Source organism: Bos indicus, chromosome 21, assembly GCF_029378745.1.
Source record: "Bos indicus isolate NIAB-ARS_2022 breed Sahiwal x Tharparkar chromosome 21, NIAB-ARS_B.indTharparkar_mat_pri_1.0, whole genome shotgun sequence".
NCBI classification, from domain to species: Eukaryota; Metazoa; Chordata; class Mammalia; order Artiodactyla; family Bovidae; genus Bos; species Bos indicus.
This window is the reverse complement of record NC_091780.1, coordinates 60,933,064-60,946,345: the sequence shown is the minus strand read 5'-3', so window position 1 is coordinate 60,946,345 and position 13,282 is coordinate 60,933,064. Positions and strand designations below refer to the sequence as shown.

Here is a 13,282-nt window from a genome sequence, read left to right as displayed (position 1 = left end):
TGTTCACCATTCAACCTTCTAGAATCTCCAGGGACCCAGGGACTGTGTAGAGAGGGGCTGGGGTGTTTTCAGAGTTGTGGAAAAGGACAGCAGAGTGCCTCCAAGGTTCAGGAGCGAGCTGAGTCTTTATGTCTTCAGAACCCGCAGCATCTTCTAAACCCAGACCCACAGCCCCATGTACACATACTAGGGAGGATGCCTCTGCATAAGAGGATCTGCTGGATAACTGACGTCCACTCTTGTACATCCAACAACAGTGTCTTCTTGATGCTTAACTTCTGAGAGGGGTGTTTATCTAAAATGGTGTGTATCCTCCAGATATTTTTTAAGCCACAAAGAGAAATCATATTTCACAACTTGGCGAAGGGAGAGAGACTTGGGGTTTGGAGTCACAAGGATGTGGTTTCTTCTACTCCATCAGTGACTCAAATAGGTGTGCGCTTTCTACTCCATCCATCCCTCCAGCTCTGGGCTCTGCTGAGGCTGAGGTCTTCCCAGGGCGCTGTTCAGTTAGAGACCATTCGTGCTCAGTCACCTACCATGGCTCCCACTGTCTCCTGCTTCAGTGTGAACTTCTCATCCCAGGCAGTCAGTACCTTCTGCCACCAGGTCCTGGCCTCTCTCTCCAATTCTGCGATACCCCCTACCCTCCAGCTTCCTGGAGGATTCTGTGAATACGTCTGGGCTTTCCTGTCTCCATGCCTCTCTGCCTTTTTTTTTTTTTGGTCGCACCGCATGGCTTTCAGGATCTTAGCTCCCTGACCAGGGACTGAACCTCAGCCCATGGCAGTGAAAACACCAGCTCCTAACCACTGGACCACCAGGGAAGTTCCGTGCCTCTCTGTTTAGAATACCTTTATTCGCAGGCCCACCGGGGGGAATCTGCCTCTAGTTCTCATCCATCAGAACCCCCAGGCTCAAGAACTGATGAGCAGGTGTTCAGGGGCGGGGGCATGTGGCCCCTCCAATTCACTGTCTTTTCCTGTGATCGTCTTTTCGAGTACATACATCTTGTCTTACCCTCTTCCAATCATCTCACAGATGCTTATGGAGGGTCTACTATACGACAGGCGTTTTGGTCGCTGTATCTGGGAACGGCCTGGTCTGGCATTCTCCACTGCTCTCCAAGGGTCCAGAAAGAAAATGTACATCCTATTCAAGTGCTCCCCCAGAATCCCCATCCCAGTGCCTGACACGGAGCTTGGCATCCATCAGGCCAGCACTCAGCGTTAGCCGAACAAGTGGATGGAGGCATTCACGTGTCTCTGTCCAACTGCCCCCTGCTGATGTGTGGGGACAGCAGCTTGGTCACACACACACCCACCTGGTGGTCACTGCACACCCACAGCTTGCGCTGAGCACACACTGTGACCAAGCATAAGTGCTGCGGCTGTTGTTGTTCAGTCGCTAAGCTATGTCCAACTCTTTTGAGACCCCATGGACTATAGCTTCCCAGGCTTCCTCTGTCCATGGGATTTTCCAGGCAAGAATACTGGAGCGGGTGGTCATGCCCTCCTCGAGGGGATCTTCCCGACCCAGGGATCGAATCCATGTCTCTTATGCTTCCTGCATTGGCAGGTGAGTTCTTTACCACTGAGCTACCTGGGAAGCTTGGAGAAGAGAAGAGCCATCTGTAAATATGTCTGCCTAGTCCCTTATTTTGTGTCTTTCTCAGGGGGAGGGAAGCAATAAGGTGGAAAATCTAGCAGCTTTGCAAATCCTCAGAGCCAGGTTTGTTCCTCCTTGCTAATGATGTGTCCTGGGTTACTGCTAACCCAATGAAATTTTTTTTTTTTTTGAAATTGTTTTTTAAATGAAGTTGCTTCATTTCACTTAAGTGTGGTATCCCGATCTATAAAATGCAGACAACAATACCAACGTCATAGACTTGTCAGACGTGTTAGAATTTACTATAATCAAGTATGCAAGTGTCCATGTCTGGCACAGAGCAGGTGCTCAGTAAATGTCTTTCCACATTTGATGGCACTTCATGTTTCTGTCCATGCAGCTAGCTCAGGACTGAGCATGTAACAATGCCCAAACATCCGTCCTCAGAAATAAACTGACCACATTAAACATGAATTGTAAACAAAAAAGAAAAAAACAGAGCTCAACCTCTGAGCAGGCTCTGCCTGTAGGTGTTGAAAAGCCCAGTTTATTTTGTCAAGTTACCATAGCAACTCCTAAAGCTTCAGCCAGTCCTAGGGTTAGCAGTAATCAATTTATCCTGTAACCATGGCAATGTCAGCTGTTTGGTGGGCTCTAGAGGGGATCAGTCGGTAAAGAATCTGCCTGCAGTGCAGGAGACTGGGGTTCAATCCCAGGGTTTGATCCCGGGATCGGGAAGATCCCCTAGAGGAGGAAATGGCAACCCACTCCAGTATTCTTGCCTGGAAAATCCCATGGACAGAGGAGCCTGGGGGGGCTATAGTCCATGAGGTTGCAAGAGTCGAACACGACTTAGCAACTAAACCACGAGAGGGGGAGGCAGAGGTACATTGTGTGAGCCCCTCTCCCCTGCAGAAATAAACGTGGTGAAGTCTCATCAGTCACCACACAGCTACCATCACCACTGCCTAAAATGATGTCCATGAGACAATATTTCTAAACATGCATTTAGAAATAAGAGATAGAAAATTAGGCAAAAAAAGACCAGCATGGCTCATGAAAGCAACTGGCATTATGGAAAACCTGTAAAGAGGCTGCCAAGAGCTGGAATCTGGGTTCCCTTTAGCCAACCTGGGGAATTCTGCACCCATTATCACCTGCATTGGGGACTCACTGTCCCCATAGCCTAGGTTGTGCTGTTACTTTTTAAAGAGGCCTCCACCAGGGTGAAGTTTGGGGGGAAAGGGAGATATCCTCTGAAACGCCATTCCCTGGAAAAGTAAACAGCAGCCAGCGGGGCTCCTGCCACATACCCAGGGGACAGAGGGAACCTGGGGGTCCTTCTTGCCACTGGCCTCTCAACATAACCAACCTGGCAGAAGGTGCAACGTCTGAACTCGGTACATGGGGACTTACTCCCCAACCCAAACGCGGTGAACCTTCCCGAGAACCAGACTGCAACTCCGAAAGGCCACAGACAGCTCTGGAAAGCAGGCGTTTGCCTTTGTTCTGGCTTCACAGTTAAGGCACCAAACGACACTCCACGATCAAGGCTCCGGGGGATTCTCCTGGAGCAAAACCAAGCGATGAGAGGTCATCTGTTTTGTCTGCCACTGGGAACCTGTTCTGTGCCGAGGAAAGAACAATCGCGCCCGGCACTCAAGGCTACAGACTCAGCACGAAGCAAAACAAGGATAGAGCCGCTGCTGTACTCTAAGCTCTGGCTCTTGGCGGGTCACATAGCGGGTCTCGCCGCCTTCTTCGGGCTACAGTCTGTGGTCTCCATCAAAGGCGAGAAAAGTGAGGTGGGAGGCGCCGGAGGTCAGAGCAAGTGGCAGGTTACCCGGCGCCTCGGAAAGAAACAGAATGGGGAAGAGCCAGGTTGCCTGCCCAACCCGGGCTCGCACGGATCTGGGGCTGCCTCGCCTTGAAGGGCTCTGGGGCAACGGAAGGGGGACCCCGCAGGTTGGGGATGGGCCGGGAGAGGACTGCTGCCCAGGCCCCGAGCTCAGGTCGACGCGGGGAGTTCAGGCCGGCCCCACCCCTGGGAGCCGCGCTCGCAGCCCCAGACGCGCGCACCAGGTGGCGATGCCAGCTCCGGACAAAGGACCGGGACTCGGATCGCCGGCGGGCGCCACCTCCTGGCCTGACCCCTCCCGGCGCGCCCAGCCCCGGAGGGGAGGGCGAGACCGTGGCCCCGAACCTGCTCAAACTTGGCTGCCAGAGGCGCGCGTGGAAGGCGACCCCTTACCTGTGCGGCCATAAAGGACAGATCCATGGTGTCGCTGCTGCCGCCCGCGCTCGAGTCCTCGCTGTCGCTGCCGCTGCTGTCCAGCCGCCCGCACAGCTGGCCAGAGAAGGCCACGCAGCGAGCAGGGGTTCTTGAAACCGCGAGGCACCCTCGGCAGCTGGGTGGTGGCGGCCGGTCCCGAGCCCGCGCGGTGCCCTGCTCTGGCTCTGAGCTCTCGGCTGGTGGAGGGCGGGTGGGGGGCTTGGAGCCTGGGGGCGGGGCGGGGCTCGGGCTGGGCGGGGGAACTGGACTCCCCTCCACGTGACCGCTCCCAGCCCCGCCCCCGAGGGCGGGACTCGGCGGAACCCCTGGAGCGCTCCCACTCGCTTCCCTGCGGGGAGGGGTGCGAAGTAGTGGGCACAGGGGCCTGCTGAGGCCCGAGGTCCCGTGTCTGGTCCTTGCAAGAGCCAGCGCTGAATCCGAGTCCAGCGCCCTGGGCACCCTGCCCCGTGCTGTGGCGCCCAAGCCCCAGGGGCGGCCAGCAGGGCTTTTATGGGGCTGGCTCGCCAGGGTCAGGGTTAACAGATTTTTGTGCCAACCCTGTGCCCAGAGTCCAGTGTCCTGGGGACTCTGAAGCTGGTCAGAAGGAGGTTTAAATCATAGCTCTGCTTTTGCCGTTTGGGCAAGGGAGTGGCTTTCTGAGCCTGGGTTTCATCGTCTGTAAAAGGAAGAAAACAAGCAGAGAATTTAATGAGATCATGTATCTGGGACATAGTGTCTTCAATAAATGTGAGCTTCAACGTGGCTAATAGCAGAACGGAGACTCAGCTGTGAATGATGCCTTCTAGAATTGCACAGTGTGCACCTCGCACAACTGATACCTTATGGCTCTGTTTCTATCTTTCCTTACCTTCAACAATATCCCAAGCTGAGCCCATGCCATAGCTCAGATGAGGATGGTAGCAGAGATGCCAGAAGGGGCTTATCCCTTGTGTGTGCATGTCTGTGTGATACCCTGACCTGGTGGCTGGAACACAGACGAGAAGGTGGGAGTTTTGTCCTTCTCAAAGGGCTCCCTGGTAGGGAATAGGCTGTGTGTTACCTGTGCTGCCACCTGTGCCGAGTCCTTGCTGCTGCTGCTGCTGCTGGTTCTGGTCCAGCTGCCTGCACAGCTGTCCTGGAGAAGGTCATGCAAGGATCAAGCCTCCTCCCCCCAACACACACACACCCTGCCACTCCTGACCCCCGACACCATGGCGGCAGCACAGACCACAGTTTAGCAAGGGAATGGGACCAGCGCCTTACTGACAATGTTCTGTGCCACCAAAATTCACCCTAATCCCCAATCTGATAGTATTTGGAAGTGAGGGAGAGGCAATTAGGTCACTTGGACATGAGCGTGGAGCTCTCATAATGGGATGAGTGCCCTTATAAGAAGAGACATCAACACAGTTCTTCATTTTAATTGAGTTTATTAATACTTAACTTTAGAGTTGACCCTTGTGGAAGAAATGCCTTCCCAACTTGAAATCATAGAGATACTCTAGTTTTTAACTTTAATTTTGTGTTTTCATATTTCAGCCCTTTTCTTACTGATTATTTTTTGGTCTGGGTTAAGGCAGCAATTTCACCTTTCCCATGTTAATACCCTATTATCCCATCCCTTTTATGAGCCAGTCCAGCCTGTTTTGATTGGTGATGATCGGTGACACCAAGTCTGTCAAGTTTTCGATCCCGGTGTGGGCTCGTTTATGGCTTGTCTGTTCTAGTTCTTTCGTTGCTGTTCAGTCTGACTCTTTGCAACCCCATGGACTGTAGCATGCTGGCTTCCCTGTCTATCCCTACAGTATCGCTATTCTGACCACAGCCGTCGACTTCACTGGGCCATAGGATGCTCAGATAGCTGATTAAACATTATTCTGTATCAGATTTTGGGGAAATTACGCCTTTAGTATGTTAGGTTTCCAGTCCATGAAGACAGTATGTGTCTCCATTTATTTAGACCTTCTTTGATTTTTTTCATCAGTGTTGTAGAGTTTACAGTATACAAAGCTTGGATATGTTTGCTAAATGCACAACTAAACATTTCTTCCTTTTCTTTCCTTTTTTTAGTGATTGTAAATTTTTATGTATTGTACTTTTCATTTTCTTGTTCATGTGTTCATTGCTAATATGATATCATTGATTTTTTTTTATGTTTGTCTGGTATCCTAGAACCTAGAACTTATTAGTTCTTGGAATTTTTTTGTGTATAAATTTCTTGGGATTTTCTGTGTAGACAATTATGTCATCTGCAAATAGGAACCATTTTACTTATTCCTTTCTGATCTGTTTGTTATTTCCTTGCTTTGTGCTTTATAGCCCTGACCAGACATCTAGGTTCAGTAAGACTGTTGAGAGCAGACATCCACGTTTCCATGTTCTCATGAGGACCCCAGGAGGTGAGCAAAGCAATGATGAAGGTGGGGAGACCAGCACGAGGTGGTGCCAGCTGGCAAGCGGGGCTCACACTCCTGTACCGTCACTGCTCTGTGATGACGGCATACTTGTGAAGCAGAACAGGGCCCTGTGGTCCTTGGCCCTCCATACCATATTCTCTGCCTACCTTTTCTCTGTGGAAAACTTTGGTCAAAGAATAAATTTGATCAAGAGAAGTGAGAAATGGGAAAACAAAGGAAAATCTTCAAAGGAGACTAAATAATAATAACATACTCATTAAGCATAGTCAAGGAACTTTAGTTCTTTCCAAGGGCTATAGATAATATTCTAAGCCATATCCTGTGAGCTGTCTTATAGATACTAAAACTCCAGGTGGAGAAGTTAAGTAAATGATGACCAAACTGTACTCAGGACATGAACTGCCACAGTTCTCAGAATTGGCCTCAGAGAAATGGGGAAAAAATAGACCCTAGAACTGATGATTAACTGCACCTAGAACAACCAAGATGACGCTGGTCAGACCACTGGTGACCAATTTGAAGATGACTGTCAGAGATGACTGTGCTATTTCTGCATATAGCCCGCCCCCCACCCCCCCACACTCTGTCTATAAGAGCTCTTACCCCGCTGATTGCCAGGTGGAGGGGAGTCGGCCTTTGGACAGATGTCTGCCACCCTCCCCCTCCCCCAGCTGCCGGCATTTGAAATAAACTTTCCTTTCCACCAGCCTGGCCTGTTTATTGGCTTTTGAGCAGTGAGCAGCCAGATCCACACACTCTAGGTAACACTTGGACCAGCGGCTCATCTAGAAGATGCTCTACAGACAAAAGGTTTGTGCAGTTACCTGTAGGCGTGGCCTTGCTCAGGGGAACACAGACCTCTCCCAGGACTGGGATCTGAAGAAAGAGAAGGGACACCCTGTAGGCCATACCTACGTCAAGTGTGTCTTCTTGGATGAGTCTTTCCTGCTCTCTGGGCCCTAGTCCCTTCATCTCTAATCAAAAGAACAGGCACGGGCCCACCAATCGTAAGTCGGTTTTTGATTGTATTTATTAATTATGATTTGTGGCTGTGCCTGGTCTTCGTTGCTGCGTGTGGTCTTTCTCTAGCTGCGGTGTGCAGGCTTCTCACTGTGGTGGCTTCTCCTGTTGGGGAGCACGGCTCTAGAGCACGGGGCTTCAGTGGTTGTGGGGGGCAGACTCAGTAGTTGTGGTTTTTAGGCTCTAGAGCACAGGCACCGTAGGTGTGGCACACGGGCTCAGCTGCCTCAAGGCATGTGGGATCCTCCCAGACCAGGGATCAAATCCATGTCCCCTGCATCGGCAGGTGGATTCTTAACCAGTGGACCGCCAAGGAAGCCCCTCTTGCGTCCATTTTTAACACCCACCATGCCCTGGAGGTGAACAGAACTATTTAATCACCCTGTCCTTTAACAAAACATTCTTCTGTTACCACACTCATAGTGACAAGGATGACCAGAGGATGGGTTGTCAGCAAAAGCCCGAACTTTTAAGTCAGGCTTTTTAAAGTGTTTTTAAGACACTCTATTGAGGTGTAACTTACATAAATGTACCTGATTTATATACACAGGTTGATGAATCTTGATACACACCCGTGGAACCAGAACTATGATCAAGATATAGAACGTTCCACTCTCCCCCAAAAATTCCCTCTTGTCTTTTTTGCGGTCAATCCCTAGCCCCCAGCTCCAGCCTCAGGCAAACACTGATCACGTTTCCATAATTGCAGGTCAGATTTGTCTTTTCTAGATTTTTCTACAGATGGTATCTTATCGATTGTACCCTTTTCTTTGTTGGACTTCCTTCGTGAAGTGTAATGTTTCTGAGACTGATTCATAGTGTTGCATGTATTGGTAGTTCCATTTTTTTCTGAAAAGCATCTTATGTATGGATATATACCAACTTGTTTATCCATTCTTCTTGGCTGAGCTGTGAGCTGTTATGAATAAAGCACCTGTGAACTTCTGTGCACAAGTCACTGTATAAGCATTTTGTTTTCATTTTCTTGGGTAAAAACCAGAGAATGGAACTGCTTACTTGTATGTTTATAATTAGCTGCCAAACTGTTTTCCAAGTGTTTCACACATTTTGTGTTCCCACCAATAGTGTATGAGAATCCCAGTTGCTTCATATTGTCACCATCACTTGATATTTTCTTTTCTAAAGAGATATTTTTTTTATTTCTTTATTTATTTGGCAGCACTGGGTCTTAGTTGAGACACACAGGGTCTTCGATCTTTGTTGTGGCACGCAGGATCTCTAGCTGTGGCCTGGGAACACTTAGGTGTGGCACGTGGGATCTCGTTCCCTGACCAGGGATCGAACCTTGGGCCCCCTGCATTGGGAGTCTTAGCCACTGGACCACCAGGGAAGTCACAATACTTGATATTTTCATCATTTTTAACTTAAACTGTTCTGTCAGTTATAAGGTGGTACTTTATTACAGTCTAAATTTGAATTTCCTCAATAATGTTGAACCTCTCTTTTACTTACTAGTTATTGGCCATTTGTATATTTTCTTTTATGAAGGGTCTATGCTAATCTCTGTTTAAAAAAATTGAATCAGTTGTCTTTTTACTGTTGTCGTTGTTCAGTCGCTGAGTCGTGTCTGACTCTTTGCGACCCCGTGGACTGCAGTGCGCCAGGCTTCCCTGTCCTTCACTGTCTCTGGGAGTTTGCTCACACTCATGTCCACTGAGTCTTTTTACTACTGAATTGTAAGAGTTCCTTATGTGTTTCGGGTACAAGTCTTATGTTAGATATATGTACTACACATGATTTCTCCCAGCCTGTGATTTGTTAAATTTTCTTAATGATGTTTTTCAAAGAAAAGTTCTGAGTTTTGATAAAATCCACCTGGTCTTTTTTTTTTCCTCAATTATGGTTCATGCTTTTTGTGTTCTATTTAAGAAATCTTTGCCTATCTCAAGGTCATGAAGATTTTCCCCATTTCCCCCACCCCCCCCACCACCCCTCCCCGCAAAGGTTTTATAGTTAAAGCTTTTGTGTTTAGGTCTATGATCTAGTTTTTTGTTTTTACATATGGTGTAAAATAAAGGTTGAGGTTCCTTTTTATTTCATTCCCAAATGAATTTTCATTTGTGCCAGCACCACCAACTATCCTTTCTCTGTTGAATTACCCCAGACCAGGATTAGATGAAAGAAGACACAAAATTTAAGGTGGCATGTACTCTCAGGTACCAGCTTTGTACTTGTGGAACCTTGAGTGGATCTCCTTAAATTTTAATTCCTAGGCAGCTTGCTGGCCTCACCCACTGACTAAGCATCTCACAGGTATGTCTGCACATTAGAAATACCACTCTATAGCTCTCCCTGGGCGACTGCATCCTGGCATGTAATGATCCAGTGAGGACTCCCAGACTTCTGTCCTGAGCTCCAGATGGGCCCATCCAACTGTCTATTCAGCAACCTCTGAAAGTGGAAAGTTAGTCCCACAGTCATGTCCAATTCTGCAATCCCATGGACTGTAGCCTGCCCGGTCCTCTATCCATGGAATTCTCCAAGCCAGAGTACTGGAGTGGGTAGCCTCTTCCTTCTCCAGGGGATCTTCCCAACGCAGGGATTGAACCCAGGTTTCCCACATTGCAGGTGGATTCTTTACCAGCTGAGCCACAAGGGAAGCCCAAGAATACTGGACTGGGGAGCCTATCCCTTCTCCAGCGGATCTTCCTGACCCAGGAATTGAACCAGGGTCTCCTGCATTGCAGGCAGATTCTTTACCAACTGAGCCATCAGGGAAGACCCTGGATGGCTAATGGCATCTCAGATTTAACCTGGCCAGCACTGAGCTCTGATTTCCACTGGGCTCCATCACAAGCAGGTAATGGCTCTACCCAGGTCCTCCATGTACTGTTCTGCATGTTGCACACTGCACAAGAGTGCCAAGCAGAGAGGCAGGTGGGGTTAAAATCCAGCCATGTTCCTCTTGTGGAATCCTGTGCTTGGGTTAGAGGCCACATCTGTCCCAAGGAAGGAGTGCCTTTGCTAATTCCCCCGAAGGCCTCCTAGTACATGCAGGAGTTGTCCTTCAGTCCTCTCTTCCTTGCACTTCACTCTCAACCCACCAACCCTCTTTTTCACTGTGCTCTGGCCCACACAGGCCTTTTTTTATTATTATTATTATTTCTGTCTTAGCAACAAACCAAGCACATTTCCCAGAAGGGCATAGTCTTTGCTATTCCTTCTACTTCAAACTCTTTTTCTCCAAATCTTTCTTTTGATCGTTCAGGTTTCATTTCAAAAGTCACCTCCTCTGGGAAGTCTTTCCAACCTTAAGTAACCCATCCTTAAAATAAAAACAGCTTTTATTTTTTTCTATAGCACCTCTCCCTTTTTGAGTGCATTTATTTGCATCACTTCATGGCAGATAGATGGGGAAAAAGTGGAAACAGTGATAGATTTTATTTTCTTGGGCCCCCAAATCACTGCAGATGGTGACTGCAGTCACAAAATTAAAAGACACTTGTTCCTTGGAAGAAATGCTATGACAAACCTATACAGCATACTGAAAGCTGAGACATCACTTTGCCGACAAAGGTCAGTATAGTCAAAGCTATGGTTTTTCTACTAGTCATGTACAGATGAGAAAGTTGGACCTTAAAGAAGGCTGAGCACTGAAGAATTGATGCTTTCTATCTGTGGTGTTGGAGAAGACTCTTGAGAGTCTTAAGAGTCCTTTCCAATCCTAAAGGAAATCAACCCTAAATATTCATTGGAAGGACTGATGCTGAAGCAGAAACTCCAATACTTTGGCCACCTGATGAGAAGAGCTGACTCATTGGAAAAGACCCTGATGCTGGGAAAGATTGAGAGCAGAAGGAGAAAGGAGTTGTCAGAAGATGAGATGGTTGGATGGCATCAGCAACTCAATGGACATAAGTCTGAGCAAGCTCCGGAGATGGTGAAGGACAGGGGAGCCTGGCGTGCTGCAGTACATGTTGCAAAGAGTTGGAGATGATTTAGCAGCTGAACGACAACAACTTGCTGGGAGAGGCAGTCTACCATGGGCTCTGAGAGTCCTGAGCCTCAGGCCACCTGCCTGCTCTTGGTCCTGGCAGCTTGGCATGGGAACAAGGGTAGGGGATGAGTTTTTGCACAGAACTCTTAGAGGATTTGGGTTCCAGGGATAGTCTCCTGACTGCTGTTCTGCCAAGTACTGAATGCATAATTCATGAGCACAGAGAACTTGGGATCCTGTGGGGGAGGAACATTCCATTCCTTAGAAGACTCTCGACTTGAAGGCCACACCAGGGAAACTGACCCTGGAGAGGGTAGGGGCCAGGAGACCCAGATGCCGTTTTTCCTGGGAGGCCTTTACAAACGGTTTAAGAATTCATGAGCTTCTCACTAAGCCACCTGATAAATTATTTATAGCACGTCTCAGGGGTGAAGATGGCCCGGGACCCACCTCTTTATTTATTTTCATTATTTAAAAAATGTTTATTAGAGTTATCGATGCTTTACAATGCTGTGTTAGTTTCTGCTGTACTGCAAAGTGATTCAGCTACATGTTTACATGTATCTCCTCTTTTTTTGGATTTCTTTCCCATTTGATTCACCACAGAGCATTGAGTCGAGCTCCCTGTGCTAGACAGTAGGTTCTCATTAGTTACCTATTTCATGTGCGTGAAGTTACTTCAGTCGTGTCCCACTCTTTGCGACCCTATGGAATGTAGCCCAGCAGGCTCCTTTGTCCATGGGATTTTCCAGGCAAGAATGCTGGAGCGGGTTGCCTTGCCCTCCTCCAGGGGATCTTCCCGACCCAGGGGTTGAAACCACGTCTCTTAAGTCTCCTGCATTAGCAGACAGGCTCTTTACCACTGGCACCTCCTGATGGCGGTGGCGTAGTCACTAAGTGGGGTCGGACTCTTGCGACCCCATGGACTATAGCCTGCCAGGTTCCTCTGAGCCAGTTTTTTCCTCTCTAGAAGTGGAGTACTGACTGAGACCACGGAAGGAGCGCCTAGCACTGAACCTGCAGATAGTAGGTGCTGTCCATGGAAGGAGGGAAGGAAAGTTAATTCAAGTCCACGGGGAGAGGGGAGCGTGTTGGTTTGGTACAGAGATTGCGCGTTTGTTTATGTTTATTCTAGTTAAACACATGTTCTGCTAGAACAAGTACCCCAGGGAATTACAGAGAAGGAGAGAGGGGAAGAATGGTTTCTTACTTATCCACGAAATGCACCAGCACCTAGCAATTGCCTGGCTTAAATAAAGTGCTTTGGGAATGTTTCCCAGATGAACAAACTAATGCGCTAATAAGCGCTTATGTTTGAATAAATGAATGGATGGAATTTAGGAGGAGGAAGTAGGAAGTAAAACGTCTCCCCATGTCCCCTTACCTGCTTTCCTTTGCCCATGTATATACATCAGGGCTGATATATACAATGAGTGATGGCCAGATGCTAGAAGCTCAGCTGCCAGGGGCTCCTACAGCACGGAAGAAAAACCTGGAGCTGGATTCCTGGGCCATTGCTGCTTCCAGAGAGCTAGAGACTCACTAGTAGCACTCTCCTAGCATCACTTCTGGTTTTGTTTTTTATTTTTATTTATTTATTTATTTTTTGCCTTGCCCTGTGGCTTGCAGAATTTTTGTTCCCCATCAGAGATTAAACCAGGGGTCACAGCTGTGAAAGTGCCAAGTTGTAACCACTGGACAGCCAGGGCATTCCCCTGGTATCACTTCTTAATACAAAGGCAGAGAGACCTTCCTAAATTCATTCACTCACTCCAAAACAATTCCTAAGTTCCTACCAAGGGCCAGGTCTATGCAAGGCTCCCTGGAGGGGTGAACCACAGCCTCGCTGGGCCATAGTTCCATGGGAGGAAAGTGTACCAAGTCCGTAAATGGAGACAAGACCATCACCCAGTGGGACACAGTACAGATTTGCACTATCTAATATGGTATCTACTGACCACATGTGGCTGCTAAACATTTAAAATATGGTCAATATGAATTGAGCTA

At 48.3% G+C, this 13,282-nt stretch overlaps 1 protein-coding gene across 1 annotated transcript in view; it reads right to left on the bottom strand.

Moving 5' to 3' along the window:
- C21H14orf132 (chromosome 21 C14orf132 homolog) overlaps window positions 1-7,206 on the bottom strand; it is a 56,224-nt gene extending 49,018 nt beyond the window's left edge. The window contains exons 1-3 of the mRNA XM_070775935.1: window positions 7,122-7,206; window positions 4,941-5,015; window positions 3,860-4,494 (exon numbers count right to left, since the gene is read on the bottom strand). Of these exons, the coding sequence (XP_070632036.1) occupies window positions 3,860-4,494; window positions 4,941-5,015; window positions 7,122-7,206 (795 nt within the window). The remainder of the gene's footprint in view (window positions 1-3,859; window positions 4,495-4,940; window positions 5,016-7,121) is intronic.
- Window positions 7,207-13,282: the final 6,076 nt, after the last annotated feature.